Source organism: Tachyglossus aculeatus, chromosome 7 (assembly GCF_015852505.1).
Source record: "Tachyglossus aculeatus isolate mTacAcu1 chromosome 7, mTacAcu1.pri, whole genome shotgun sequence".
Classification (NCBI taxonomy): domain Eukaryota; kingdom Metazoa; phylum Chordata; class Mammalia; order Monotremata; family Tachyglossidae; genus Tachyglossus; species Tachyglossus aculeatus.
The window spans coordinates 14,501,122-14,527,536 of NC_052072.1; the positions used below are offsets into that span (position 1 = coordinate 14,501,122).

The window sequence follows — 26,415 nt, forward strand, 5'->3', positions numbered from 1 at the left end:
CTGGGCAAAGCCTGGCGGAACTCCCACGGAGAGGTTTTCATATTTTTGAGATGTGGAGGGGCAGGTTTGGGGTGTGAGAGTTGGTGCCCTAGTAGCAGAGGCTGTTGGGAACAGCCCTCCCGCCTCAGGAATTCAAGGGGCAAGACAGAGAGGGTGAGAAGAGAAAGAAGGTGAAAGCAGGAATAAGAGTTGGGAAGAAGGGAAGAGGAGGCAGAGCAAAGTGAGTGAGGGGTGGAACATAAGGAAGGGAAGAAGCAAATGGCGAGAGAACTACATATTTGTGGCCAAGGGTGTCTGGAATTGCATATCTGTGGGAGAGATTTCATCTTTTCTTTTCTAACTCCTGTTGGGGACAACAGCAGGGAGATTCCTATTTGGGACACACAAATAATAATAAATTGAAAAAGAAGTTCAATGTTTCTCCTCGTCTGCCTTTGCCTCTTTATCTCCCCAAGTCTGAGGGTTGTCTAACCACACCGATCCCATCATCATCACCCTCTCTGTCATTGCACTAAATTCTAATATATCATTGTAGTAGGTGCTAAAGGAATACACGGGGGGCCAGGCCAATTCAGCCCATCCGACATCCTTGCTCGTTTTTTTGTTTTGTTTTGTTTTGTTTCTAATGTTAGTCTCAGACCAATCCTTCCAGGACAATCCCATCCCTGTTGCTTTGCAGAAAAAGTGAAGTTCAAAATAAGCTGCTGTTCATTTCCAGAATGGGCTGCTTTTTCATTCATTCATTCATTCATTCATTCATTCATTCATTCAATCAATCAATCGTATTTATTGAGCACTTACTGTGTGCAGAGCACTGTACTAAGTGCTTGGGAAGTACAAATTGGCAACGTCTAGAGACGGTCCCTACCCAACAGCGGGCTCACAGTCTAGAAGGGAAAGACAGACAACAAAACAAAACCTATTAACAAAATAAGATAAATAGAATAAATATGTACAAGTAAAATAGAGTAATAAATATGTACATACATATATGCAGGTGCTGTGGGGAGGGGAAGGAGGTAAGGCGGAGGGATTGGGAGGGGGAGGAGGGGGAGAGGAAGGAGGGGGCTCAGTCTGGGAAGGCCTCCTGGAGGAGGTGAGCTCTCAGTAGGACTTTGAAGGGAGGAAGAGAGCTAGCTTGGCAGATGTGCGGAGGGAGGGCATTCCAGGCCAGGGGGAGGGAAGTGATTGGAGTTCATTGTATGGGGGAAGAAAGCATATCCTAGGATCTTAATCAGTCAAGTCTACAGGCCTAGGATTTACTAAGTGACAAGGCTGGGGCTGTGTGTGATCAGTCAGTCAGTACTTACTGTGTGCAGTGCACTGTACTAAACGCTGGGGAGAGAACAGTGCAATAAAGTTGATGGACACGATCCCTTTGCCCACAAGGAATTTACAGTCTGTAGACCAGAGGGAAAGTGCTGACAGCTTGAAGCCCACCTTGAGGGAGCACCTTGCGGGAGCAGGTATTTCTGTATCTCCAGTTCCCTGTCTCCAAAACTAGTAGGATAATGTTCAGCTGTTCACGAGAAAGTTACTGTGCTCGTCCCATATGGTAAAATTCAAAAGTCATTGTCTTCTGCACATAATGATGATGATAGTAGTTTTAAGCACATTGTATTAAATGCTGGCATGGATACAAGATAACTAGATTGGATACACGGGGCTCTCATGGAGGCAGTAGCATTTAATCCCCATTTTGCAGGTGAGGAAACTGAGAGAAGTTAAGCGGCTTGCCCATGACCACACAGCAGGCAAGGGGCACAGCTGGGATTAGAACCCTGATCCTCTGACCCCCAGACCTGTGCTGTTTACACTAGGCCACTCTGTGTGCTTTCTAGATACGCCCAGAATGTGAGAAGTGTATTTATTTTTAAAGCATTTTTGAAACACTAGAGATCAGAGTTTCTTCAACTGAGGAACTGTGGTGCCTAGGGGTCTGGAAGTGCAAGACTTTTGTGGAGACCTGAGCCCTTTTACTCTTCCCTTGCTTTCCCTTCCCTCTGGCCAATAGCCAACAGCATTGATCTCTTATGACTGTCAGAGCTGTGCCTGTTCCCTTAACACTATCCTCATCGTCTCACTAGTTCCCACCGTCCCATGAAGCCTTCCTACTAGACTTTGCTGTCCTGAAGTACTAGATGAAATAGTTTATTTGCATCCGCACTGCTTCCATGGCCTGAAAATCCTGCCACCTGGTTTTTTGTTTGCCTTTTTCTTTTTGAGGAGGGTGAAAGGGAAGTATAGGTGTCGTAGGGTCTCTGGACCCATTAAGAGGTGGAGAAATTTGAGAGACAGTGCCAAAGATGCTTATTTTCAATCTTCCTTTCTCATTCTTCACTTCCTGCTAAAATTTCCTATCCAGCACTGAGGCACTCGGGGTTGAGTAAGGGCTGTGAAGAGCTCAGTGATCACAAACTTACACTGAGAAAGCTCCTTGGAGGAAATGGGCTTGGTGGAGGAAACGCTTCAGATGTAGAGATCGGCCAAGGGGGAAGACTGAGTCAGGAACAGGCCGAGGCAAAAGAGAGGATTTTAAAAATGACATGGGAGGGAGTTGAGGTGATGTCATTTGGAACCATCTGAGGGCTTTGAAGGCCAGTCACCCAAGGAGGATGGGGAGCCACAGTAGGCCTTTATTGCAAAGAATAATACGATTCAGCCGAGTACCTCTCTGACTGGAACACTTTAGATGAGCTGTCAGGGGTGAATGTCTGAAGCCTTTGTGCAGCCCAGAATGGGACAGAGCAAAAACCCATTCACCCCTGCAAGGGGGAGGAACTCCTGGTCCCAGCCCACCCCCAGGGCTGCCCACATTTCCTCCATTTGGGGATGCCTGGGTCAGTGAGGAACCGTGGGCCACACACAGTAAGCGCTCAATAAATACGATTGAATGAATGAACAGCAGAATCTGGGCTGGGGTGCATTTGTGCATGATGGGGATGTTCTTGGAGCACTTTTGCTGGGATAAATGAATAAAGATCAAGGAATAAGCGAGGGAATTCGGCCAAATATGAGATGTGGGTAAAGATAAATACCAATTATTTGTGCTGATTGACATCTAAATGTCTATCAGAATACCGATGTCTCTGGTGATAGAGTTTTGTGCCAGAGGCACTGGGGTAATTAGTGGATCCTCCCAAGCTAAGATAATTGTAATCTCCCTCTTCTCTCCCCACTCTGACCCATGGCATGATTATGAGACAGAGCGGGAGGAGGAAGTTTCCTTTTGTGGGAGTTGGAGGAAACAGGAGAATGGGCACAGTTTCCACCCAGGGGGCTGACTGCATTCTCGAGGGCAGGTGAGGAACAGTAGAAGGAGAGATGGTAGTTTAAGAAACAGCTTGTGGAGAATTGAGAAGCAAACAAGGCAGGTTTAGAACTGCAGCAGAATAGGGAGAGGGAAGGGAGTTACCAGGTGATGCCCGAATTGCCATTCGTAAGCCTGACTCTGGACTGTAGTAGGATGTTCATTTGAGAAGCAGTGTGGCCTAGTAGATAGAGCAAGGGCCTAGGAGTCAGAAGGATCTGAGTTCTAATCCCGGCTCCGCCACTTGTCTGCTGTGTAACCTTGAGCAAGTCACCTCACTTCTGTGCCTGTTACCTCATCTGTAAAATGGGGATTAAGACTATAAGTCTTGTGGGACGGGGACTATATCCAACCTGATCTCGCCTAGTGCTTAGTACAGTGCCTGGCACATAGTGAGCGCTTAACAAATGCCACAGTTATATCACTATCATTTGTTAGTACTTGCCCCCTGCTAGCAGATGTCTCCGGTTGAGGCCCACACGAAATACAAGACAGTCAGGGAGCACTTACCCGTGTGCAGAGCACTGCACCAAGTGCTTGTGAAAAGTACAGTCCAACAGAGTGGGTATATGCGATCGCTTCCCACAAGGAGCTTACAGTCTACAGGGTTGTCTCCAAGTGATCTGTAAATAGATTGCTGCTGCCAGCAGAGATGGAGAGGGACCTTTGCAAATTTCAAGTTTCAGTTTTCCTTTAGACTGTAAGCTCGTTGTGGGCAGGGAACATGTCCACCAACTTTGTTTTATCGTACTCTCCCCAGTGCTTAGTACAGTGCGCTGCTCACAGTAAGCGCACAATAAATGCAGTTGGTTGATTCCATGGTGATTACTGCATGGGCTTGGGAGTCGGAGGTCATGGGTTCGAATCCCGGCTCTGACACTTATCAGCTTTGTGACCTTGGGCAAGCCACTTAACTTCTCTGGGCCTCAGTTCCCTCATCTGTAAAATGGGGATTAAGACTGTGAGCCGCACATGGGCCAACCTGATTACCTTGTATCCCCCAAGCGCTTAGAACAGTGCTTTGCACATAGTAAGCGCTTAACAAATACCGTCATTATTATTATACTGGCACTCAGACCCCTCGGGGGTGGGGGTTGGGAGGGGAGAATGCAAATCCCAATCAGAAGTGACCCCGTCACTCTGCTTGTTTTTCCGCCCTGTCCAAAGGTCTTGTTTGGGACAGCTCTGTCACAAGATGGTAGTTGCTGAGAGTTCCGGGGCTGTCCAGGGTCGGTCCTTTGGATGCTGACGTTTTTCTCATCTTGGGCACCAAGCCATCCTTTCTGCTAATGACTGCTGCCTGTGACCAAAATTGCATGCGAGAGTCTTCTCCCTGGCCATGTCCATATTCATCCCGTTATGGAAGTTTGCCCAGTTCCGGGATGTGCTGGGAAAACAGGGTGGCATTTCAAAAACATCTCATTCCAACCCCCGAGAATAGCAGTGAGTGAACACTCAACTTGGCCTGCAGTCAGGATGCCCTGTGGCTTGGTCATGGATGGACCCCTTGTGATTGTGTTTGAACAGTAGATCTGGCTGGGAGCTTTTACTCTGATTCCTCTTTTCTCCTCCCTGCTGCTGCCTAGTCTATATGATTTCTTTTCAGCATCCTTCGGTCATCTTTTGGGCTGCTTAAGGAACCCTCCCTTCTGACCCAGATGAAATATAGTTGTTCGAGAGGGAAACTGGCCTCCGGAGTTGGTGGCTTTTAAAAATTGTTTCTGGCTACTAAGAATAGAAGGCAACAGCAAGGCTGCAGGTCCCCCAATACGAATCATCTTCTGTCCAAGTGTACTAAAACGTTCTTGAACCTGGGAGCTGCAACTGCTTTGAGTATTATTACATTATTTTTCACCCAGCTGCTCCTTGTGGGTTGGATTGTCTTGTTCATGCTGTGTGTACCTCCCTTCTATAAGTTCTCCCTGCTGAGTCCTCAAAATTGTTTTAAAATTATCTGCCCCATGGTAAAATCCATCTTTCCCGGCCCCTCCCTTCTTACCAAGGGGCATGGTCTAAATATATTGTCCGTGAGGATCCTGACTGGTTTGTGCTCTAGAGCCTGCTGGTCCTGTGCTCTTTATTCTCTGCCTTGGTTTCCCCCAAACACACTTGCTCTTCTCAGTCTGGCTGCAATTAGCAGCAGTGGGTTTGGAGAGGCCGTTGTGAGCTGGAGCACCCAACTGAGCCCCATGAGGAGTTAAAGGAAGAACAAGACACAATCCTTTCTTGCCCTCAGGGGAGTTCTTCAGATTTCACTGACTATTTTATTTTTCCTTTCCCTCTCCTCCCCCTTGTGCCGCACAGAATACTTCTCCTTCTTTGCAGTTTCCTCCTTTCCTCCAAATTCTAGGCTTTCTGGCTGATTAGGAAGCTGTTACACTCTTTTCATTCCGTCTCATTGGTCCTCTTCCCTCTGCTAGAAACCTTCAGGGCAGAGTCCCCAACAAGTTGGTGTCTTGAGGCCCAGGTCACGGTCCGATCACAGTCAGTAAGTGTGGGGCTTGAGTCAAGAAGCAGCGTGGCTCAGTGGCTAGAGCACGGGCCTGGGAATCAGGAGGACCTGGGTTCTGATCCCAGCTTTGCCACGTATCTGCTGTGTGCCCTTGGGCAAGTCACTTAACAATAATAATAATAATGGTGACATTTGTTAAGCACTTACTATGTGCGAAGCACTGTTCTAAGTGTTGGGGGGGGGGATACAAGGTGATCAGGTTGTCCCACCTGGGGCTCACAGTCTTAATCCCCATTTTACAGATGAGGTAACTGAGGCACAGAGAAGTTGTGACTTGCCCAAAGTCACACAGCTGACAAGTGGTGGAGCTGGGATTCGAACCCGTGACTGAACTTCTCTTGCCTCCGTTACCTCATCTGTAAAATGGGAATTAAGAGTGTGAACCGCATGTCGGACAAGGACTGTAACCAATCTGATTACCTTGTGTCTACCCCAGTGCTTAGAACAGTGCTTGCTTAGAACACAGTAAGCGCTTAACAAGTACCATAATTATTATTATTATTTATTATTGTCTGACTCTGCCTCTGCTCTTCTTTTGGCTTGGCCTGGCTGGAACATTGAGGCGGGGGAGAGAGAGCTGCTTTGTGAGCGCCCAGGCCCGGCCACTGGCCTTCTCAGGTCTGTGTGGACGGCCACCTCGTGGGCTAACATTTCTGGGAACCAGAGTCCGTATGTCGGGGGGATGAGTAAGCCTTGTGGGGAAGTTTACTGCTGCTTGTGTGTGTGTCCTAGTAATAATAAGAATTATGGAACTTGTTAAGCACTTATTAGGTGCCAAGCACTGTTTTAAGCACTGGGGTAGATACAAGTCAGTTAAGTTGGACACAGTCGCTGTCCCACATGGGGCTCACACTCTTAATCCCCATTTTACAGATGAGGGAACTGAGTCACAGGAAGGGAAGTGACTTGCCCAGGGTCACACGGCAGATATGTGGCAGAGTTGGGATTAGAACCCAGGTCCTTCTGACTCCCAAGCCCATGTTGTAGCCACTAAACCATGCTGCCTCTCCACAGTGTCCAGAGTTGTGGTCCCCTTAAAAGACTCAGTCAGTCTGGTGGGGCTATGCCTGTCCACTCCTTGGCTCACACGGGGCCTCGCAGGAAGAGCCCAGGTGTGGGAATCAGAGGACCTGCGTTCTAATCTTGGCTCTGTCGCTTACCTTCTGGGTAACCTGGAGCAACTGACTCCACTTCTCTGGGCCGCAGTTTCCTCCTCTGTAAAATGGGGATTCAATTCCTGCTCTCCCTCCTCTTAGACTGTGAGCCCGGGGAAGGACAAGGGATTATGTTCGACCTGATGATCTTGTATCTACCCAGGTGCTTAGTACAGTGCTTGGCATGGAGTGAGTGGTAACAAGTGCCATTATTATTATTATTATTATTACGTTGCCAGTGTGGCATCTCAAAGGCTAATCAGGTAGCTACCTCTCCTTTTAAAAGGAGAATATTCCTCTGGTCAGCAGCGAGCTCTTTGCTTTCACCAGATCTTGCTAAGACACAGCGGGGAAGTTGAGGCCTCCTTGTCAGGGAAGAAGTGATTCTGAGGGGAGAGGAAGCTCCTTTCCTCTGGGGCGGGTAGGAGTGGCCAAAAAGTAAAAATCTTAGCATTGCTCCTATTTGGGACCAGAAATCCCGAGAGCCGTTCATTTATGGGAGCGTGCCTCTGCCTGGTAGAAAGGGACAGCCTGGCCGAGCTCACCTCTTTGTCTTTTTTCCCTTAAACCCTTTCTGTAGGACGACGCTCGGCAGCTGTTTGTTTTAGCTGGCAGTGCTGAAGAAGGCGTCATGACGCCCGAACTCGCTGGGGTGATTAAACGGTTATGGCGGGATGATGGGGTCCAAGCCTGCTTCAGCAGATCCCGGGAATACCAGCTGAACGACTCGGCCTCGTAGTAAGTGCTCGTTCCTGGCGGGGATGGTTGCCTGTTGGGATGACCCCAGAGATATTCCATTGTCCACCTTGGGATGGCAATTTGGGTTATGGTGCTTTTTCCTCTCAGCTGCAGTAACTTGGATATCCTCCCTTCCCGGCTGTGGGGTGAACATGCAATCAGACGGGGTGGGCGGCAGTGGGAATGGGAGGTGAATTCCTGGAGCTCCGTTGGGAACAAATGCTCTCCACAGTCTCCAGTGACATTAGAAGTACACTCTCCATTTCTGGCAGCAGCTAGCGTGTGAGATGAGCTCAAGGGGAAGTTTCCTCTGCCGTAGCTCCCCGTTGGTGATCATGTCACCCGACGGAGGGGAGCCGAGAGCGGGCAGTGAATGGAGAGCAAGACGGTGAGTTGAGGGTCAGGGATCCCGAGCAGGGTTTAATTCATTCATTCATATTTATTGCGTGTTTACTCTGCAAAGCACTGTACTAAGCGCTTTGGAAGTACAAGTTGGCAACATTCATTCATTCAATCGTATTTATTGAGTGCTTACTGTGTGCAGAACACTATACTAAGCGCTTGGGAAGTACAAGTTGGCAACATATAGAGACGGTCCCTACCCAACAAGAGGCTCACAGTCTAGAAGGGGGAGACAGACAACAAAACAAAGCATATTAACAAAATAAAATAGAATAGTAAATATGTACAAGTAAAATAGAGTAATCTGTACAAACATATATACAGGTGCTGTGGGGAGGGGAAGGAGGTAGGGCAGGGGGGATGGGGAGGAGGGGGAGAGGAAGGAGGGGGCTCAGTGTGGGAAGGCCTCCTGGAGGAGGTGAGCTCTCAGTAGGGCTTTGAAGCGAGGAAGAGAGCGAGCTTGGCGGATGTGCGGAGGGAGGGCATTCCAGGCCAGGGGGATGACGTGGGCCGGGGGTCGACGGTGGGACAGGCGAGAACGAGGCACAGTGATGAGGTTAGCGGCAGAGGAGCGGAGGGTGTGGGCTGGGCTGGAGAAGGAAAGAAGGGAGGTGAGGTAGGAGGGGGCGAGGGGATGGACAGCCTTGAAGCCCAGGGTGAGGAGTTTTTACCTGAAGCGTAGGTTGATTGGTAGCCACTGGAGATTTTTGAGGAGGGGAGTAACATGCCCAGAGTGTTTCTGCACAAAGATGATCTGGGCAGCAGCGGATTCGTTTAGTTTCCCACAAGGCCCGCAGATGGTCCATTTCCCCATCTCGAACTCTGCGTTGACAGCTCACTCGGCCTATCGTACTTTGGAATAATAACAATAATAATAATGATGACATTTAGTAAGTGCTTACTATGTGCAAAGCACTGTTCTGAGTGCTGGGGAGGTTACAAGGTGATCAGGGTGTCCCACGGGGGGCTCACAGTCTTAATCCCCATTTTACAGATGAGGTAACTGAGGCACAGAGAAGTGACGTGACCTTGCCCAAAGTCACACAGCTGACAGTTGGCGGAGCCGGGATTTGAACCCCTGACCTCTGACTCAAAAGCCTGTGCTCTTTCCACTGAGCCACGCTGCTTCTCTGGAAGGTCTGAGCGCTTGCGTGGACGGCCAGGTCTGACCCCTCATGCCCACCTCTGTAAATCCCTGGATTCCTGTAACGGAAATGGTGTCACCCCAAACAGGATGTAGGTAGTGCCCTTCTTCCTCCTGGCACCACGGGAGTTTGTTTCACCAGGTCCCATTCCACTGTACAGCTACTAGGAAACCGAGTGGTTGACCAGTCTGAAAACCATCCTTTGCTCCACTTCCCAAAGTCTGGTTTGGGAAGTCCCAAGCAGACCGATCGCATTTCATTTGTATATGTTCCTTACTGGTAAATGAGGGAGGCTTCAGTCATTTGCCGTGAGATCGTAGCCCACTCCCTGGTCCAGGAGCAAACTGCTTCGAGTTCATCAGGATGTCTTTGCATTGATAAGCAGGACCGATTTTGTTGGCAGTTTCCTGGCATTAGTAGTGTTGGAACTTCCTAGGTTTGGGATTTTCTCCTTTATTGGTTTACGTTCTTCCTGGGGTCATTCGCTTAACACCCGTTAAGTGGGCGGCGGTGGTGTGATTCTGCCCAGATATATACTTTGTGGCCTCAAAATCCTCAGTGTCTTTAAACCTGGGAAAGTCGTTAGCCACTGTCTTCCTGGGTATTGAATATGGTTTATATTCAGTAGTGACACCGCACATGGTCTCCAGCACTCCTAGCTATTCCCTCAGACATGTCGGTGGCCCCTGGGCAGCGACACAATGACTTCTCCAGCTCAAGGCTGACACTTGAGGGTTGGAATGACTGCTCTCGATCCCTGCGCTGCAGACCCAGGCTTCGCCGCCACTTCCTCCGCCTCTGCCCCTCAACCTTTACAGGGAGAAGAGGTGCCACTACAGGGGCTCCGTAGAGGCAGCCTTCAAAGTGGGTCCCTCATTCCTCGATAGCCAGTAGAATAAGGAAAAAGAGAAGTGGTTCTGGGCCTTTGGTTGGGGGAAACATTTTTGCTTTGAGGCCCCTGCTTAACCTTCCAAATTTTGTCGGGATCTGGGGTTGCCCGTTTTGGCTATCTTGTATAATAATGTTGGTATTTGTTAATCGCTTACTATGTGCCAAGCACTGTTCTAAGCACTGGGGTAGAAACAAGGTAATCAGGTTGTCCCACCGGGGGCTCACAGTCTTCATCTCCATTTTACAGATGAGGGAACTGAGGCACAGAGAAGTTAAGTGACTGGCCCAAGGTCACACAGCAGACAAGTGGCAGAGCCGGGATTAGAACCCACGACCTCTGACTCCCAAGCCTGGGCTCTTTCCACTAAGCCACGCTGCTTCTACGTTGCCTTTTGTCTATGAGAGAGAACATAAGCATAAAACCATGAATATGGAACACATTTCTCATGCTTCCAAAGATTTCCATAGTCCATTATAGAATGAAACTTTTTCCTCTGGTGAATTTCAGATCCTCCGTTTAGCACTGATCTCTGTTTATTGTATACTTTTGGGTTTAGAATAGATAGTGCTGCCCTTTGGGGACTCTCTTCTTACTAGGGTGCAGAAAGGTAGCTTGTTGACATGCAATGCAAACGTTTTGTTTGGTAGATTTTTTTATTTTTTATTTTTCTTTTAACATGACGTGGTTGTCTTCATTTAGTTACCTGAATGACCTGGACAGAATATCTCAAACCAGCTATATTCCAACTCAACAAGACGTGCTTCGGACAAGAGTGAAAACTACAGGCATCGTGGAGACTCATTTCACCTTCAAAGACCTGTACTTCAAGTGAGTTTCTGGTTTATTGGACTCAAGAACTGCTTTCCCTGCAGAGAGCACTTCCCGCGTCTTAGATTGTATTTCTCAAGATCATTTTCCCACCTGTTGTCACCATTACCATCCCTCTCAGCAAATAATTATTGGGCATCTGCTAGGGGCTATGTAGTTTTGCAGCTCTGCTCTCAGCAAAAAGCTTCAAGTAATTTTGTCCTGTGTGGTGGTTTCTTTTGCTTCAGAAAGTTACTCACTTTGTCACCAGTTGATTTTGTTGTCATCTGTTTTATTCCTTTCAGCTGCTTTTATGTTGGAATCCCCGAAACAGGTATAGATCGTTTGCTGCTTAACAGGTTAAAAGGCATAATAAAGGGACACTGTTGGATGCCAGGCCTAACTCTTTACTGCCCTTCTGTCCATCGGGTGTCAAAAAGAGAAATGCTTTTTCTTACCAATGTTTGTACTTCGTTATTCGCTTAGCTTTTCCCTTTTTCTAACAGAGCTGACCTCACCTTGGCTCTTGGACTGCTGTGTGTGTGGTCATGCACAAAAAAACTCTCGAAACAGGGACTCTCACAAAGCCCGACTTGGGGCGGAGGTCAGCGCGAAGGGGTCAAGGGCGGGGAATTCCATGTAAACCGAGGCTGCTCTTGTGTTTTGGCAGCTGGAGCTGATTTGGGTCACCCAGATGTTGTTACTAGCCAGAGGGCTTTCTTATTGGGGTAGCTTATTTTAAAGCAGGTCCAATTTGGACGCTCAACTTTGACAGCTTTCCTTCTATTTGTAACCAATAGAGAGCTGCCTGGTTGAATTTTCTTGATGCTCTCCCTTCTCACAAACTCCCTCTTTCCTCATACTGTTTTATCCACCCATGGATCCACCCAAAGCCTTGATTCAAATCCCATTAGAGCTTATTTTTCCAAAACACAGACTGCAGTGAGGCTTCTAAGCTAACATTAGAGTCCTTTATGCTATTTAGCATGGCTTCTTGCAGTAGAACGGCTAGGAAGTACTACTGAAGGGCTCTTTCCTCTTTAAAAGTGCTTGTTCTTAGGTCTTCAGACCCACGCAAGGATTTTCTTTATCCTTCAACAGTTTTGATTTGGGAACTGTGTAAAAATTCTGAATTTGAAAGCCAGGGCAAGGGTGAACAAGTAACTCAGCCTACACATTTCTTCTGGAATAAAACAGAACTTGCTTTTAGTACTGCCTAATGTATCTAACAGAAAACACTTATGTGCCTTGCAACATGGATTTGTGATGGGATTTTATGTTGTCTATTATACATGTAAGCTTTCTAATCTCTCTCTCTCTCCACATATATATATATATGTTATTGATGGAAGTTGTGCCCCTGCGGTGAGGTTCAAAAAAACCCCCAACAACCAAGCATTTAAACAGAAACCAATCAGTCAATTGTATTGAATACTTACTGTGTGCAGGGCACTGTGCTACGTGCTGTGGAGAGAGAAACATTCCCTGCCTACTACGAGCTTACAGTCTAGAAACCCTGCTTGGCTAAATAGCAAAATAAAAAGAGCATCGGCAGGGTTATGTTGCCAACTTGTACTTCCCAAGCGCTTAGTACAGTGCTCTGCACACAGTAAACGCTCAATACGATTGAATGAATGAATGAAAAAAATCATCCTTTTGGAAAATGAAAATGCTTACCTGAATGAGTTCAGGACAGCAAGAGCAACAGATCTGATTCAAACAGGAAATTTCATGGACCCATGAGAAGTTTGAAGAGCATCTTACGTGGGACCCCAGCACTGACAATAAATTATTCTTCAGACGTATGGAAAGGAGGAAATTGCCTGGACATCTGTGGGGCCATTAGAGGCTCAGGGTGGAAGGCGTAGTTAGCCAAGGTTGCAACAATAGGCAGCTGAGTAGTTCAGTGTATTCTCTAGTTTGGTCTTTTCTGAGGGTGATGTTAGAGAGGTCTGTACGTCCAAATTGTTCTCTACAGCAGACAGCTCAGAGGAACTGGATCAGATTGTGATCACTCAAGAGGCTTTGGAGCAGATTGATAAACACAAAGGAAACAAATCACGGGGGCCAGATGGCATCGGTCAGAACGCTGAGGGAATTTGGAACAAAGTTGGAGAACTCCTGGCAAGAGCATGTAACCTGTTATTACGAATCGCTTCTGTTCCAGGGCCTGGAAGATCACCAGTGTAACTCCCATGTAGAGGAAGGTTTCCAAAGGTGACTCTAGGAATTATATACCAGTGAGCCTCCCCGCTCTAACTGGCAAATCAGTGCAATCTGTAATTAAATTTAGGATAACTACCTTCTTGGATAAACACAGCCTTTGGAGAGGGAAGACAGGGTGGCTTCTTTATCTCATTCATCTGCCAGAACTCTTTGAAGGGGCACGAAATGTGGGACATGGATAGATTTTTCCAGGGTTCCTTATGGTTCTGCCCACAACGATTTACAAAGCAGCAATCTGATTAACCATGGGATTGGCAGGAATGTTTGTTCATGAATAGACAATAGTGAGAAGTATCAGGGCATGGTGGATAGAGTATGGGCTGGGAGTCAGAAGGTCATGGGTTCTAATCCCAGCTCCATCACTTGTCTGCCGTGTGATCTTGGGGAAGTCACTTCACTTCTCTGTTCCTCAGTTACCTCATCTGTGAAATGGGGATTGAGACTGTGAGCTCCACGTGGGACAGGGACAATGTCCAACCTGATTTGCTGGTATCCACCCCAGCACTTAGTACAGAGACTGGCACATAGTAAGCGCTTAAATACCATCATTGTTATTATTATTAGAGAAATGGCAAGGAGAGGAAGCAGGGGGTGGGGGAGAATGACCACTTTGGGGGTGAAGTGTCAGTGGAGGAGTCTGCCAGGGATCATCATCAATGTTTTTTTATTGAACACTTGGTGTTTACAGAGCACTGTACTAAGCGCTTGGGAGGGTACAATACAACAGAGTTGGTAGAAGCATTCCTTGACCACAAGGGATCAGAACTCAAACCGGTTTCATTCAGTAACTTTGTAGGTGATCGGGACTGTTAAGATGATCTAGGCTTATAAGCTCCTTGTGGCCAGGAAGCTTGTCTACCAACTCTGTTCTATTGTATACTCCCAAGCGCTTAGTACAGTGCTCTGCACACAGTAAGCACTCATATTCTGTTGTTGGATTGATTGAGCAGGGAGCACATAGGAAAACTACAGTTTGCAGGTGACACTCTGCTCTTCTGGGTGGTGAAAAATGCTTGACTGACAGAATACAGAAGATCCCTTAGGGCTGAGTGGATCAAAAAATGACAGATGAGCTTTAGTGTGAGCACCTGAGATAATGCAACTAGAAAAAAAGAATTCAAACCACATCTACATGATGGGGCTGACTTCTGGGCATGGCTCAGGAAGGTGGAGTTTTTATTGACTTTTTAAAATTCATTGGGTCCGTATAAGGGTAGCAAGCCATCAAGTCAGCCAAGTGTTGGGTGTCTTAATAATTGTAGTGTTTTTGCCAAGCACTGTACTAAGTACTGGGGTAGATACAGTACATGTAGATTGGACACAGTCCCTGTCCCAAATGGGGCTTATAGTCTTGAGTAGAAGGGAGAACAGATATTGACTCCCCACTCTACAGAGATGTTAGAGTTGTTCAGGGTCACAAGGCAGACATGTGGCAGAGCCAGGATTTAGAACTCAGGTCCTCTGACTCCCAGGATCATGTATCATCAGGAAGGGGAGAGAAAACAGAAAGCAACCCTGGCTTATGGGCACCTGGAATGCAACCTGTGGTTTGGTCGTCAATCAGTCAGTCATCCCATCTTAGGAAGGACGGAACTGGAGGAGAATTTGAGAAGAGCAGTTGAAACAATCAGGGCCTTGGAGAAGCTGTCAAATGGGAATGCTGGAAAACTTAGAACTTTCCTGTCCTGAATGATGGAGACTACGAAGGGAGACTGCAAGTGGATAGGATTGAAGCTTAGAAAATCACTAAGGCTGTGACAGGGTGATCACAAAACAGCCTTGAAGTTTGAAGGCCGTGGGTTCAAAGCAAAGACACTTCTTATCCTAGCAGGTGGTAACCATGTGGATTTTTGTTACCACAGGAAGAGTTGTGGTGGCAGAAAATGTCAACAAGTGTTTATAGATGAGTGCACGTACCCGAGGCCTAAAACGGGTTACAAGATGGAAAGTCAGGGATGTCAAGGGAAAAGGTTAGTGATTTGTCCTTAGTCATTAGGTTGATTAAGAGGAAGGAAGGCAGCCATTACATGGTTTTTCCAAACGTCCTGTTGCCCGGGTGGAGACAGACTATGTTTATGGATGGCTCATTAGTCTTATTCAGTAACAGTATTTCTGACTCCAAAGGGATGGTTTTCTGTTTAGCGTGAGGTTCAGTCTATATAGAGCCAGGCTTGAATACTGCACTGCCCCTGACTGCTGTTCAATCAGTGGTATTTATTGGGTGCTCATTGTGTGCACAGTGCTGGTTATATTGGTTGGTTATATTGTTTGGGTCCCTGCCCATAAGGAGCATAAAGTTTAAACAGGTTATTGTCCTTTTTATCCAAATTCCTCTTGAACTTGTTGATTTTTTTTTTTCCCCCATACAGAATGTGTTTGACCATATTTTGGGTGAAGAATTGTTTTCTTTAGTTTTGACACTGCTACCTTCAAAGAAGTATTTACGTCCTCCTCCCTCTTCATCTCTCCTTCTCTCCCCGAGACATAAGCTGCAAGGGCTGCCCTGCTGGTCAAAATAGCCAAAACCGTAGGATATTAAATTTGCTATCAATATGATTTGATAGCAGTCCCCAGAATGGGAGAATGTGGAGGTGCCCCACCATCCTCTCTTGCACTTCAGACACTGATCCTGACAGTGGCTGCTATGCCAGGTCTACTGTCTCTTCTGTCCCAGTTCTGAGACATGTCACTAACCCAGGCTCTTTCTTACCCTACCTCGACACCTCTATCTGTTCCTACCTCTGTTTGGGTGGCAGAGACAGGTAGGGGAACTCAGGACTCTAAAGTAGTGGCAAAGTCTCCTCTCTCAACCCAGGGTGCTCCGCACCCATTTCCCTCAAGCCCTTCTGGGTTTGACATGGCACCTTGAGAACGTGGCCGAGTCCCAGGTTAGATGGTGGGCTTGAGAGCCCCCGGGCATCCCCTTGCGATTCTGTAATATGTCGAGCAGGGCTCTGGCGGTTCATGGGGCTTATCTGTCCGAAGGTAACCGGGGCTCCAGCATGCAACCTCTTGAGAAACTCCTCTGTCAAACATAGTGGGTTCCATCCCGCAAACCCCCACTTTGACCCTGTACCAAAGCGAATGAGCAGTTGCGTCATCTTCCAGCGTAGATTGGTGTATCATGACCACGAGATGAGAACGTCTCTGCAAGATAACCAAAAGGAGAAGCTGGGCCGGGAGGGAGAGGAGCAGATGTTCCTTTGCAAGAACAGAACACAAGCAGTTCTCTCTTTCATGTTTTATTCGTCTCCCTCATTAGGAAAGCCTTTTGAGTTGGGAGTGCCAAGTTTTCATGTGTTGTTTTTTTTTATCTCTCTCTCATCTCCCAAGAACTCTTTCTTCTTTGTCAACAAGCATCAATCTTGGGGACCTCTGACAGTTGTGGGCAAGCCTCAACACCCTTTGAGCTCAAGTGAAATGACGAGCCATTGGCCGTTATAGGACTCTGTCTAGCCAAACCCTCAGATTTGCTGGAGGGAGAGTCGAGTGGGAAATCCTGAGGAGGTGTAGCTGAAATTGGTTAAATTAGGGAAGCAAGAACTCTTGGAAGAGAGAGGGTGGGAGTTCAGACCTGGCAAAGAAGGCGTGAGGCACCAGAGGACAGCTTCTCTCTTTGTGCTGATTGACTTGCTCTTCCTCGGGCTTGGTGTCTCAAATCCCAGTGAAGTTTTGGCGTGCTTAGATGATGCTAGTTCTGCTTTGAGGCTGGAGATTAAGAAGTGAGGTGGACCTGGTGGGAAACACACTGGCCCTATCACCGACTCAGGTTACTGTGTAGAGGGAAAGATTGTGTGGATTCAATTTGTGTTGTAAGGGAAAGTCTGCATCTGAGGTGGGTCAGAGAAGGGACATTAACAGATGCAGGTGTTCTGCATCGTCTTTCCTTCCAGTCGCCTTGACTGAGTCAGATCAGCCAACTGTGTAGTTCAGGGGCTGATTGCCTAATGGCAGCTATATGGGTCCCAGCCTACTCCTTCCTGCTGCTGTTTGCTTGGCCGTTTCAGTGAATCAGGGTCTCCGTCAGAGGGTGGGAAAGAGAAAAGACTCTATCCCCAGGCCCTTTTGTGGCCAGTGTGAAACTGCCCCAAAGGTGGGGGCAGCTTAGAAACTATTGGTCTTAAATGAGAATTGGGATTATCTGGGGATTTTACTTCTTTGGCACACACTGCTCTCTGTACTAATGTCCACAAATAATCAAGAGTTGATGGTTTACTTGGTTCCTTTTCCGTACCCTCTCTCGAATGAGAAGAGGCAGCCAGAAAAGTTCCAGCCCTGCTCCCGACTCCCTCCTCCTCTTCTTCCTACTCACTGCCTCTGACCCCAACCTGTTGGGAAGACTACTGAGCCCGAACTTCCTTTTCCACTCACAGGATGTTTGATGTGGGCGGTCAGCGGTCGGAACGCAAAAAGTGGATTCACTGTTTCGAAGGGGTGACGGCAATCATCTTCTGCGTGGCCCTAAGTGATTACGACCTGGTCCTGGCTGAGGATGAGGAGATGGTATGTTGGGGTGGACCTGGGAGAAGGAAAGAGTGCGGGGTGGAGGAGGAGAGAACGACGTCTCATCTCGGCCTCGAGAGACCCTGTGACAATATGCCAAAATTCCCCCTGACCCGATCAGAGTGTACCAGAAGGAAGCAGTGTGACCTAGTGGAAAGAGCAAGGGCCCAAAAGTCAGAGGTCCTGGCGTCTAATCCCAGCTCAGCCACTTGGCTGCTTTGTGACCTTGGGCAAGTAATCTTCACTTCTCTGAGCCTCAGCTCCTCAGCTGTAAAATAGGGATTAAATCCCCTTCCCTCTGGTTGATTACAGTGTTTGATCAGTGCTCCCTATTTGATCAGTGCTCCCTGTGCTAAGTGCTGGGGTCGGTACAAAAAGAGCAGTTCACACATGGTCCCTGCCACACGCGGAGTTCCCAGTCTAAATGGGGAACGGTAGACAGCATAGAAAAGAGTACGATGGGAGCAAAATTAAAAGCATTAAAGAGGGGAGAATTCTCCAAAGCCTGGCCCTCCAGACCACAGTCCTTAGTGACAAATAGCCCTATCAGTCTCTCAGCTCTGAACGCGCGCTCAAGGGATACTGTTGCTTGACCCCGGTGCAGCAGTTCTCGCCTCCTGACCCAGCCCATCTGTTTCTGAAACATCCTCTCTGGGTATTCTGGGTCCTCAGAGCTCGTTGCTCTGTTTGGAAGTTTACCTAGCAACCTGCGTTTATCCTGTTTTCACTTTCAGAACCGAATGCATGAAAGTATGAAGCTGTTTGACAGCATCTGTAACAACAAGTGGTTTACAGACACGTCGATCATTCTCTTCCTGAACAAGAAAGACCTCTTTGAGGAAAAGATAAAGAGGAGCCCACTAACGATCTGTTACCCAGAGTACACAGGTATGAGCCAAGGAGAAGGCCTGGGGCACTCAGCCAAGCCAAATAGGGATCTGGGGGAAGCGAGTGGAATACAGGTTCGGCTGGCACTCATCGTGCCATGCAAGTAGTGTTGAGGGCCGATGGGGAACTGGGTATGGGGGCCTGGGTTGCTGATGCCAAAGTCTGAAGGTCGGAAAGCCTGACCTGCTGTTCCACTAACTGGTAGAAGAGCCTGGTAAAAGGTGGGCATTCTCACCCCAGGTGAAACAACTGACCACACTACCTTTCTTAAAAGCACTGCAACCCCATGACCACGGGAGAGGCAAAGTATCTGGGGGCTCACCTACGTATCAGGCACCCGCAGGCCTTGTGACCCTACCCTGGGGTTTACAGAGGTCCGTTTAGCTAGTTCCCTCATGTTGTCAAACCCCAGGCTTAATGTCTAAAGAGGAAGCCAGATGGGTAAAAGCTGATTTGATCTAAATACAGTAAAACCCCACAGAGTGGGCCTTCAGAAGGCACAGACTCACTATATGTACTTGTGAAGATTTTTCTGGCCAGTAATAGCTGGGAGGCCATGTAGAGGCAGTGTGGCCTTGTGGACAAAGCATGGATCTGCTGTGTGACCTTGAGCAAGATACCTAGCCTCTTTCTGCCTCAGTTTCTTCCTTTGTAAAATGGGGTTATGCCTGCCTCTCCCTACCTCACAGAGATGTTGTGAGTATAAACTAATTGATGTGAAAGTGCTCTGGTAAAATGCAAGTGCCGTGAAGATCAAATTATTATATCTGCGGGTTGGGCTGCATGCAGGTTACTCCTTGTCAAATTGCCATTCCGAAAAGAAACTCGTGCGCCAGAATAGACTGGCTCTGGTCTTGGGAACGTGGAACTTCAAGCCCTTAGCAAAACCCCAAACCATCCAGTATATTTCCTGTGGACTCTATAGGCGAGGCTGAGCTGTGGTTGTCTTCACAGCCAATAAGCAAACCCAGAAAATACCCGGGTTGTGATAACCAACCACAAGACAGCGTCACGAGGCTGTTGAACCAGAAGCAGAGTCAGCCAGACAGCAGCCTGGACACAGAGAGCAGTCCTGAAGATATGCAGTGAATCCTGGTTGAAACATCTCAGGGGGGGAAAAAAAAACCCATCTGAAACCTGAAATCTAGGCGGTGTTCTACATGTAAATGCAGCTAGGCCTAACCACACCAAACTCCAGAAGCCCCAGGGTTTGGCTTGATATGATCTGATTTGACTAGCCAGCCAAAATTAAGTTCAGGGAAGGGTTAATTGGGTCATGAGGGGTTGGCCTGGGGGTTGGGGGGGGGGGGCGGGGGCGTTGCTTGGAGTCCTCTAAAAAACAGTGGAATAAAATCCTTCGTATCCCAGGGATACTGGGCTGTCCATGGGCAGGCTGAATGGTAATGGACCAGGAATAGAGCTGACCCTTATCCCTACTGGGCTCCTTCCCTTGCTCCAGGAAGCTGGGCAAGGGGGTTGGGAGTCTCCCTCTGAGAGGTGGGTCTGCGCATTGCCTGGGCAGCCCGGCTTTGAGGCCATCGCAGTAGCCCCTATAGCTCCAGGAAGTGCCGACAGGGTATAGGAGTAGGGTGGTCTGGGGAAGATAGGAGTAAGATCCAAAAATCCAGGCAGAGGATTTCCCAACCTTTTCTTTCCTGCATTCACTTAGATTGAATTCAAATCTATTCAAACATCTTTGGGTTTTGTTTTTAAACGGGCGAAAAATTGGGGAATCCTAAGAACCTTCTCCTTATTGACTTGAGGATACAGGAGGAACAGGGTCATGAGTCTGTTTTCCAAGAGCACCACTGTAGTGGGGTGTGGGGTTTTACTGTATAGAAGCAGATCATCATTTACTACTTGCACGTAGCACTTGGGCATTTAGTGATTTAGAAGCCGCGTGGCTCAGTGGAAAGAGCACAGGCTTTGGAGTCAGAGGTCGTGGGTTCAAATCCCGCTCTGCCAATTCTCAGCTGTGTGACTTTGGGCAAGTCACTGAACTTCTCTGTGCCTCAGTTGCCTCATCTGTAAAATGGGTATTTAGACTGTGAGCCCCCCGTGGGACAGCCCCACTGTTGGGTAGGGACCGTCTCTATATGTTGCCAACTTGTACTTCCCAAGTGCTTAGTACAGTGCTCTGCACACAGTAAGTGCTCAATAAATACGATTGATTGTATCCCCCCCAGCGCTTAGAACAGTGCTTTGCACATAGTAAGCACTTAACAAATGCCATTATTATTATTACTGTCCAGTTTATGGTAAAATATGTACCTTGTGCAGAAGGTACACTTCAGCATTTCGGCCCCAAAGTCCTTGTTCCTTCACCTTTTCCTTCTGGCTGGCGGGCAGGTAAAGGTGGAACGACAGGATAATTATGACCAATTGTTTCTTGTGAGCAGCTTGGGTAAAGCCTTCAGTGATAGTGAATGTCTTCTGTGTATAGAGCACACTGTCCTAAATGCTTAGGGAAGCAGCGTGGTCTAGGGAATAGAGTACAGGCCTGGGAATCAGAAGGACCTCAGTTACCTCATCTGTGAAATGGAGATTAACACCGTGAGGCCCATGTGGGACATGGACTGTGATAATCTGATTAGTTTTTATCTTCCCCAGCACTTAGTACAATGCCAGGCACCTAATAAGTGCTTAGCAAATACCATTAAAAAAAAAAAAAGAAGAAAGAGTGCTGAGCAGATAAACAGGAGGAAAGTCTTGTTCCCTGCCCCCAAGGATCTTACAGACTAATGGTGGGGTCCAGGGAGACCCAAATTATTTGCAGATGGGATGCAGAGAAGAAGATAGGAATAAGAGAGGCATTTGCAAGAGTTTGGTAGAATGAACCATGCATCTACCCCAGCACTTAGAACAGGGCTTGACACATAGTAAGTGCTTAACAAATACCCTAATTATAATAATCAAATGAATTACTAGGTGAACGAATGTGGCCACCAACTCTTTTGTACTCGCCCAAGTGCGTATGACCGTGCTCTGCACCCAATAAGTACTTAATGAATACTATTGAGTGATTGAATAAGTGTGGCTCAGTGGAAAGAGCATGGGCTTTGGAGTCAGAGGTCATGGGTTCAAATCCCAGCTCTGGCAACTGTCAGCTTTGTGACTGGGCAAGTCACTTCACTTCTCTGGGCCTCAGTTACCTCATCTGTAAAATGGGGATTAAGACTGTGAGCCCCCCGTGGGACAACCTGACCACCTTGTAACCTCCCCAGCGCTTAGAACAGTGCTTTGCACATAGTAAGCGCTTAATAAATGTCATCATTATTATTATTATAAATAGGTCAATAGATACCAAGGACCCTATATTGATTATATGCATGCACGTCGTGATGGGCGTAAATCTAGACGTACTGAAGTGGCTTTTGGGGTGTTGGCAAAGGAGGAGGTAGAAAGTCTTAGTGTTTCTTGGCTTCTCTGTGGATTTAATTTATCCACCCTCTCACGTCCCCGCCGCTGCAGGTAATTGAGAGCTGGCCCTACCTAGGTTCCGAGAACACGTAAGGAATGCCTTGCTAAGTAATGGGACTCGTTCAGACAAGTAGAGTGAGGTGTTCTGAGGTACGGTGGATGGCTCCCTCTGGGACTCTCTCATTGGCCTTTTGGAATGCAGTTGTTCACTAGAGCTGGCCTAGGTGAGGGTAATTCTACTGCTAGGGCGCTGGCTCTCTTCCCAGTCGTCCTCCCCCTCCCTCATAGACTCTGCTCCAAGAGGCACTCCGAGCGGCCACCGTCTCTTCTCCCAGAGTGCTCTCTGCCGGCATTTCAGCCCTGCATCGCGGTCCCAACTCACCCTTTTGTGGCCAGGTTTAGGGGACGTGGGCGGTATTTAACTCGCCTGCAACTCGCTGAACTTAACGCTTGTTAAAGAAAGCGACCTATGGAAAGCGCAGCCCCATCGAGGGAAGGGGCTGTACGTTGGCAACAGTGTCCCCATGGAATTACAGTTAAGGATACTCAAGGCCTCATCTCCCTGGGGGAATTCATCTGTGCGGAGTACAGTGGTTTCTGTAGTCTCTTCCTGACCAGCTGCCAGCTTCCCAACCACTTCCCATCCCCAGGCTACTAAAGTCATGTTCCTCCCAAGAACCTTGCAGGAACTTCCAGTTCCCCTATGCCCCGCACTTGTCCCATAGGCTGTGAGCCCCTTGTTGGGTGGGGGACTGTGTCCAACCCGAGTAACTTCTCTGAGGAGAAGCAGTGTCGCCTAGTAGTTAGTCTTAACCCTATCCTAATGGAGAGAGCACAGTCGGAAGACTTGGGCTCTGATCCTGGCTCTGCCAGTTGCTTGCTGGGTGATCTTGAGCAAGTCTCTTAACTTCTGGGCCTCAGTTTCCTCAACTGTAAAATGGGGATTACATGCCTCTTCTCCCTCTAAAGCTCTGAGACCCATGTGGGACAGGGACGACGTCCAGCCTGATTAACTGGTATCTCCCCAGCACTTAGAATAGTGTGTGACACATAGTAAACGCTTAACAAATGCCACAAGAAGATGTATGTCTCTCCCAGCGCTTAGTACAGTGCCTGTCCATCGAGCAGGGGGCCTCTGCAGAGCTAGTCTTAAATCGTGCCTTCCTCTCCCGCTCTAGGCTCCAATACTTACGAAGAGGCGGCCGCCTACATCCAATGTCAGTTTGAAGATCTAAACCGAAGAAAAGATACCAAGGAGATTTACACCCACTTCACCTGTGCCACCGACACCAAAAACGTGCAGTTTGTTTTCGATGCCGTTACGGATGTCATCATTAAAAACAACTTAAAGGAATGCGGACTCTATTAACCGGAGCGAACCCCAGCGCAAGGTAAAACCCAGAGCAGTTGCGCTTCCCCGTCTCTCGGGCCACGGCGGTCCCTTGGGCCGGCTGGGCCAACGGTCACTGATGAAGGCTGTTCTTTTTTTCTAGTTACCACAGCCCGGAGTGTGAAGAGCCAGACTTCTTTGCTGTCTCTCGCGGGACAGCCGCAAGCATGAATGGGACCAGGGAAATGTCAGCAGCATGCAGAATCTTAGCATTCTTTAGCACAATTTTCTGTATTAGGGACCTTATAATTGGTATGAGTTGCTAAAGTCAAAGACATTGGAAATGGAACAACTATTCGGTGTGATTTGAACATCCAGACATCACTTGGATTGCATAATCTCAAAAGCATAGAGCTGTTGTGACATTGAGATGCTGCATTCCAGAACTTCAATATGTAGCTTACTCTTGTTCCCCCCACCAGCCCCTCTTTGATTAACAAACCACCACTAGTCTGTTTTTCAAGTTTCTTTTTTCATCAAGACAACTATAACTTGACTAAATTTTATTTCCTTGTTTGCAAAATAATCTTTATTAAAAAAAAACAAACAAAAAAAACCACTTAACTATGCACATGATGTGATCAGAATCCTGGAAGTATTCCTCTTAGTAGGAACTCTTGGTTTTTAACTCTTGGTATGGTCAGAATTTAGTATTTCCACAACAGCTTCAAGTTCTTTCTGGGTTCTTGTGGATCTAGTTACAGCTTCTTCGGATGTCGTGTATGTTACCATCCTGCTCAAAATATTGTCATTGTTTTCTTAAAGGAAGTGATGTGGAAAATTCTGCAGTAAGATATTAGCCCTGTCTCTCTCTCCCTCCTCTTCCCCCCAACCCCCCTTCCTCAGTCTCCCTCCTCTCTCTGTCCCCCACCCCCCACACCCAATGCTAACGGTTGAGGGTTAGCCTGGTTTATGCTGATTACCAAATTACTATTCTTCAGATTTGAGGCTGTCGTAGTGTGCTAAAGCCAGTTTAGAGGGGAGAGGCACTGGCAGGGCACCTCCCACTTAAAGAGGTGAATTGCCAAATTCCAGACTGGACGAAAAGACAGTGCTGCTCCACACCTACAGAAGCAACAGCTCGCGTGTTCACGGTCTCAATCAGGGGGGATTTTGTAAAAGCTGCACCTCGTCCTCCATCTAACATGGCCTTTTCTATTTGTAGACATCAAAACTGTATGAACCGTGCATGCCTTTATTTTGTAAATGTGGTGCCAAATCCCTGTTTGCCATTGTTTCTACTGTAGTAACATAGTCAGTATGTCCTTTTGCCGAAGCTGTTTCATGATGGGGCTCCTTTTTCCACTTTGTCGTGTGTACAGATTTCTGTCTGTTCTAGTTGTCAGCAGTATTAAAATGGTGAGTAAAGAGTCCACGTTGACTCCTGGTTTATAACTAAGCTATCCTGGAAATCTGTCCTTTCATTTCCTGCTCCCCACTAAATTTTCTCGTGTATGTGTATACATACACGTGTGTCTAAGAATGAATTGCATGAGGCAAGTCTCCCTTCTCTACCTTCAAGGAACTCTTTGGTATTCCCCTGCATTTACCGCTAAGGGTCTTGAGTTGATTTGAAGGCGAGACCCTCCAGCAGTTAAATTTCAGATCTAGAAGGTGCCTGTCAGCGAATCAAGGGAATATATTGGCCAGCCAGAAGGCGAGGGATCGGGAGCGAGTCACAGCTTCAGTCAGAACCTGATTTCGATGGCTGGCTGGCAGTGGAAGCCGCAGAATGTATCCACTCATGACTAACACAATGTACATATTGTCACAAATCATCTGGGAATGGATTATCCAAGCAGGTTTTGGAGTCTCACCAGTTGTCAACATGCTCGCCTTCCCCCCGCCCAACAATATCATCCTTTGGTGAATCGCCCCGAGTCTGCTGTGGTGACACTCTCCAGGCACCACTGTTCTGTTTCATCTATTTTTGGCGTATCTGGCCCAGATCACTGAGCCGATTGTATTACATTTCCCTTCAGGCTTCAGGGTCTTTGTGGCCCAGTTCTGGAATGAGAGCTGGGGACTATTGTTTTCAGTTGCGCAAGTTACTGACTTGGGCCTGTATCTTAGTGATTGCCTAAAAGCCTTTCACTTGGAAGTTCACCTCCTTCCCTTCTAACACAGGGGTTGTATTCTTGCAGAATGCCTTGCTAGGGTGGAAAGAGCACGGGCTTTGGAGTCAGAGGTCATGGGTTCAAGTCCCAGCTCCGCCAATTGGCAGCTGTGTGACTTTGGACAAGTCACTTAAATTTTCTGTGCCTCAGTTACCTCATCTGTAAAATGGGGATTAAGACTGTGAGCCCCCTCGTTGTACAACCTGATCACCTTGTAACCTCCCCAGCGCTTAGAACAGTGCTTTGCACTTAGTAAGCGCTTAATAAATGCCATCATTATTATTATTATTAGGGAAAACCCTTGTAGAATTCAGCCAGCGTTCAACACCACGCTGACGGGTCCGACTGCTTCTTCGGTCATGGTTGTACCGTTTTCCAACAGGAGGTCATCGTCGAAAGAATGCTCCCTAATTCTGCTGCAGGTTCTAGCAGAAAGGCAGCATGAAAATAAGTGCTAAAGATATATAGTAGAACTGAGGGGAGAATTGCCAGTGTCCCTGGAAAATCCTACCTCTCTGTGTTCTTTGGATTCAAAAGGACAAACTTTTCACATCTAAATACCGAAAGTATCCTCAGAAAACCCAGCTTCTGCACTAGATTCATCCACCCCTCTTTCTTAGACTCCTCTCTCCTTCTGGGTCTAGGCCCCAGGTCTGCCACCCTCAGAACAGAAGTAGGGCTTGGGGGCCCCATTTTCCCATCTCATAAAGAGGGCCTGAACAGTGGGTTTCCAAAACTCCATTTCCCTTTGAATGAGAGGAAAGAGTTAATCAATCAATCAGTCATATTTATTGAGCGTTTACTGTGTGCAGAGCACTGTACTAAGCGCTTGGGAAGTACAAGTTGGCAACATACAGACAGTCCCTACCCAACAGTGGGCTCACAGTCTAAAAAGTAAGGTCAGCCCCAAT

The 26,415-nt window shown here is 47.6% G+C and overlaps 1 protein-coding gene across 1 annotated transcript in view; it reads left to right on the forward strand.

The window, feature by feature from the left end:
* Positions 1-24,762, forward strand: part of GNAI3 (G protein subunit alpha i3) — a 56,785-nt gene extending 32,023 nt beyond the window's left edge. Inside the window, exons 4-9 of the mRNA XM_038749050.1 lie at positions 7,557-7,714; positions 10,853-10,981; positions 17,560-17,689; positions 18,424-18,577; positions 23,176-23,388; positions 23,491-24,762. Coding sequence (XP_038604978.1) covers positions 7,557-7,714; positions 10,853-10,981; positions 17,560-17,689; positions 18,424-18,577; positions 23,176-23,366 — 762 coding nt within the window. The 3' untranslated portion in view covers positions 23,367-23,388; positions 23,491-24,762. The remainder of the gene's footprint in view (positions 1-7,556; positions 7,715-10,852; positions 10,982-17,559; positions 17,690-18,423; positions 18,578-23,175; positions 23,389-23,490) is intronic.
* The last annotated feature ends 1,653 nt before the right edge of the window (positions 24,763-26,415 follow it).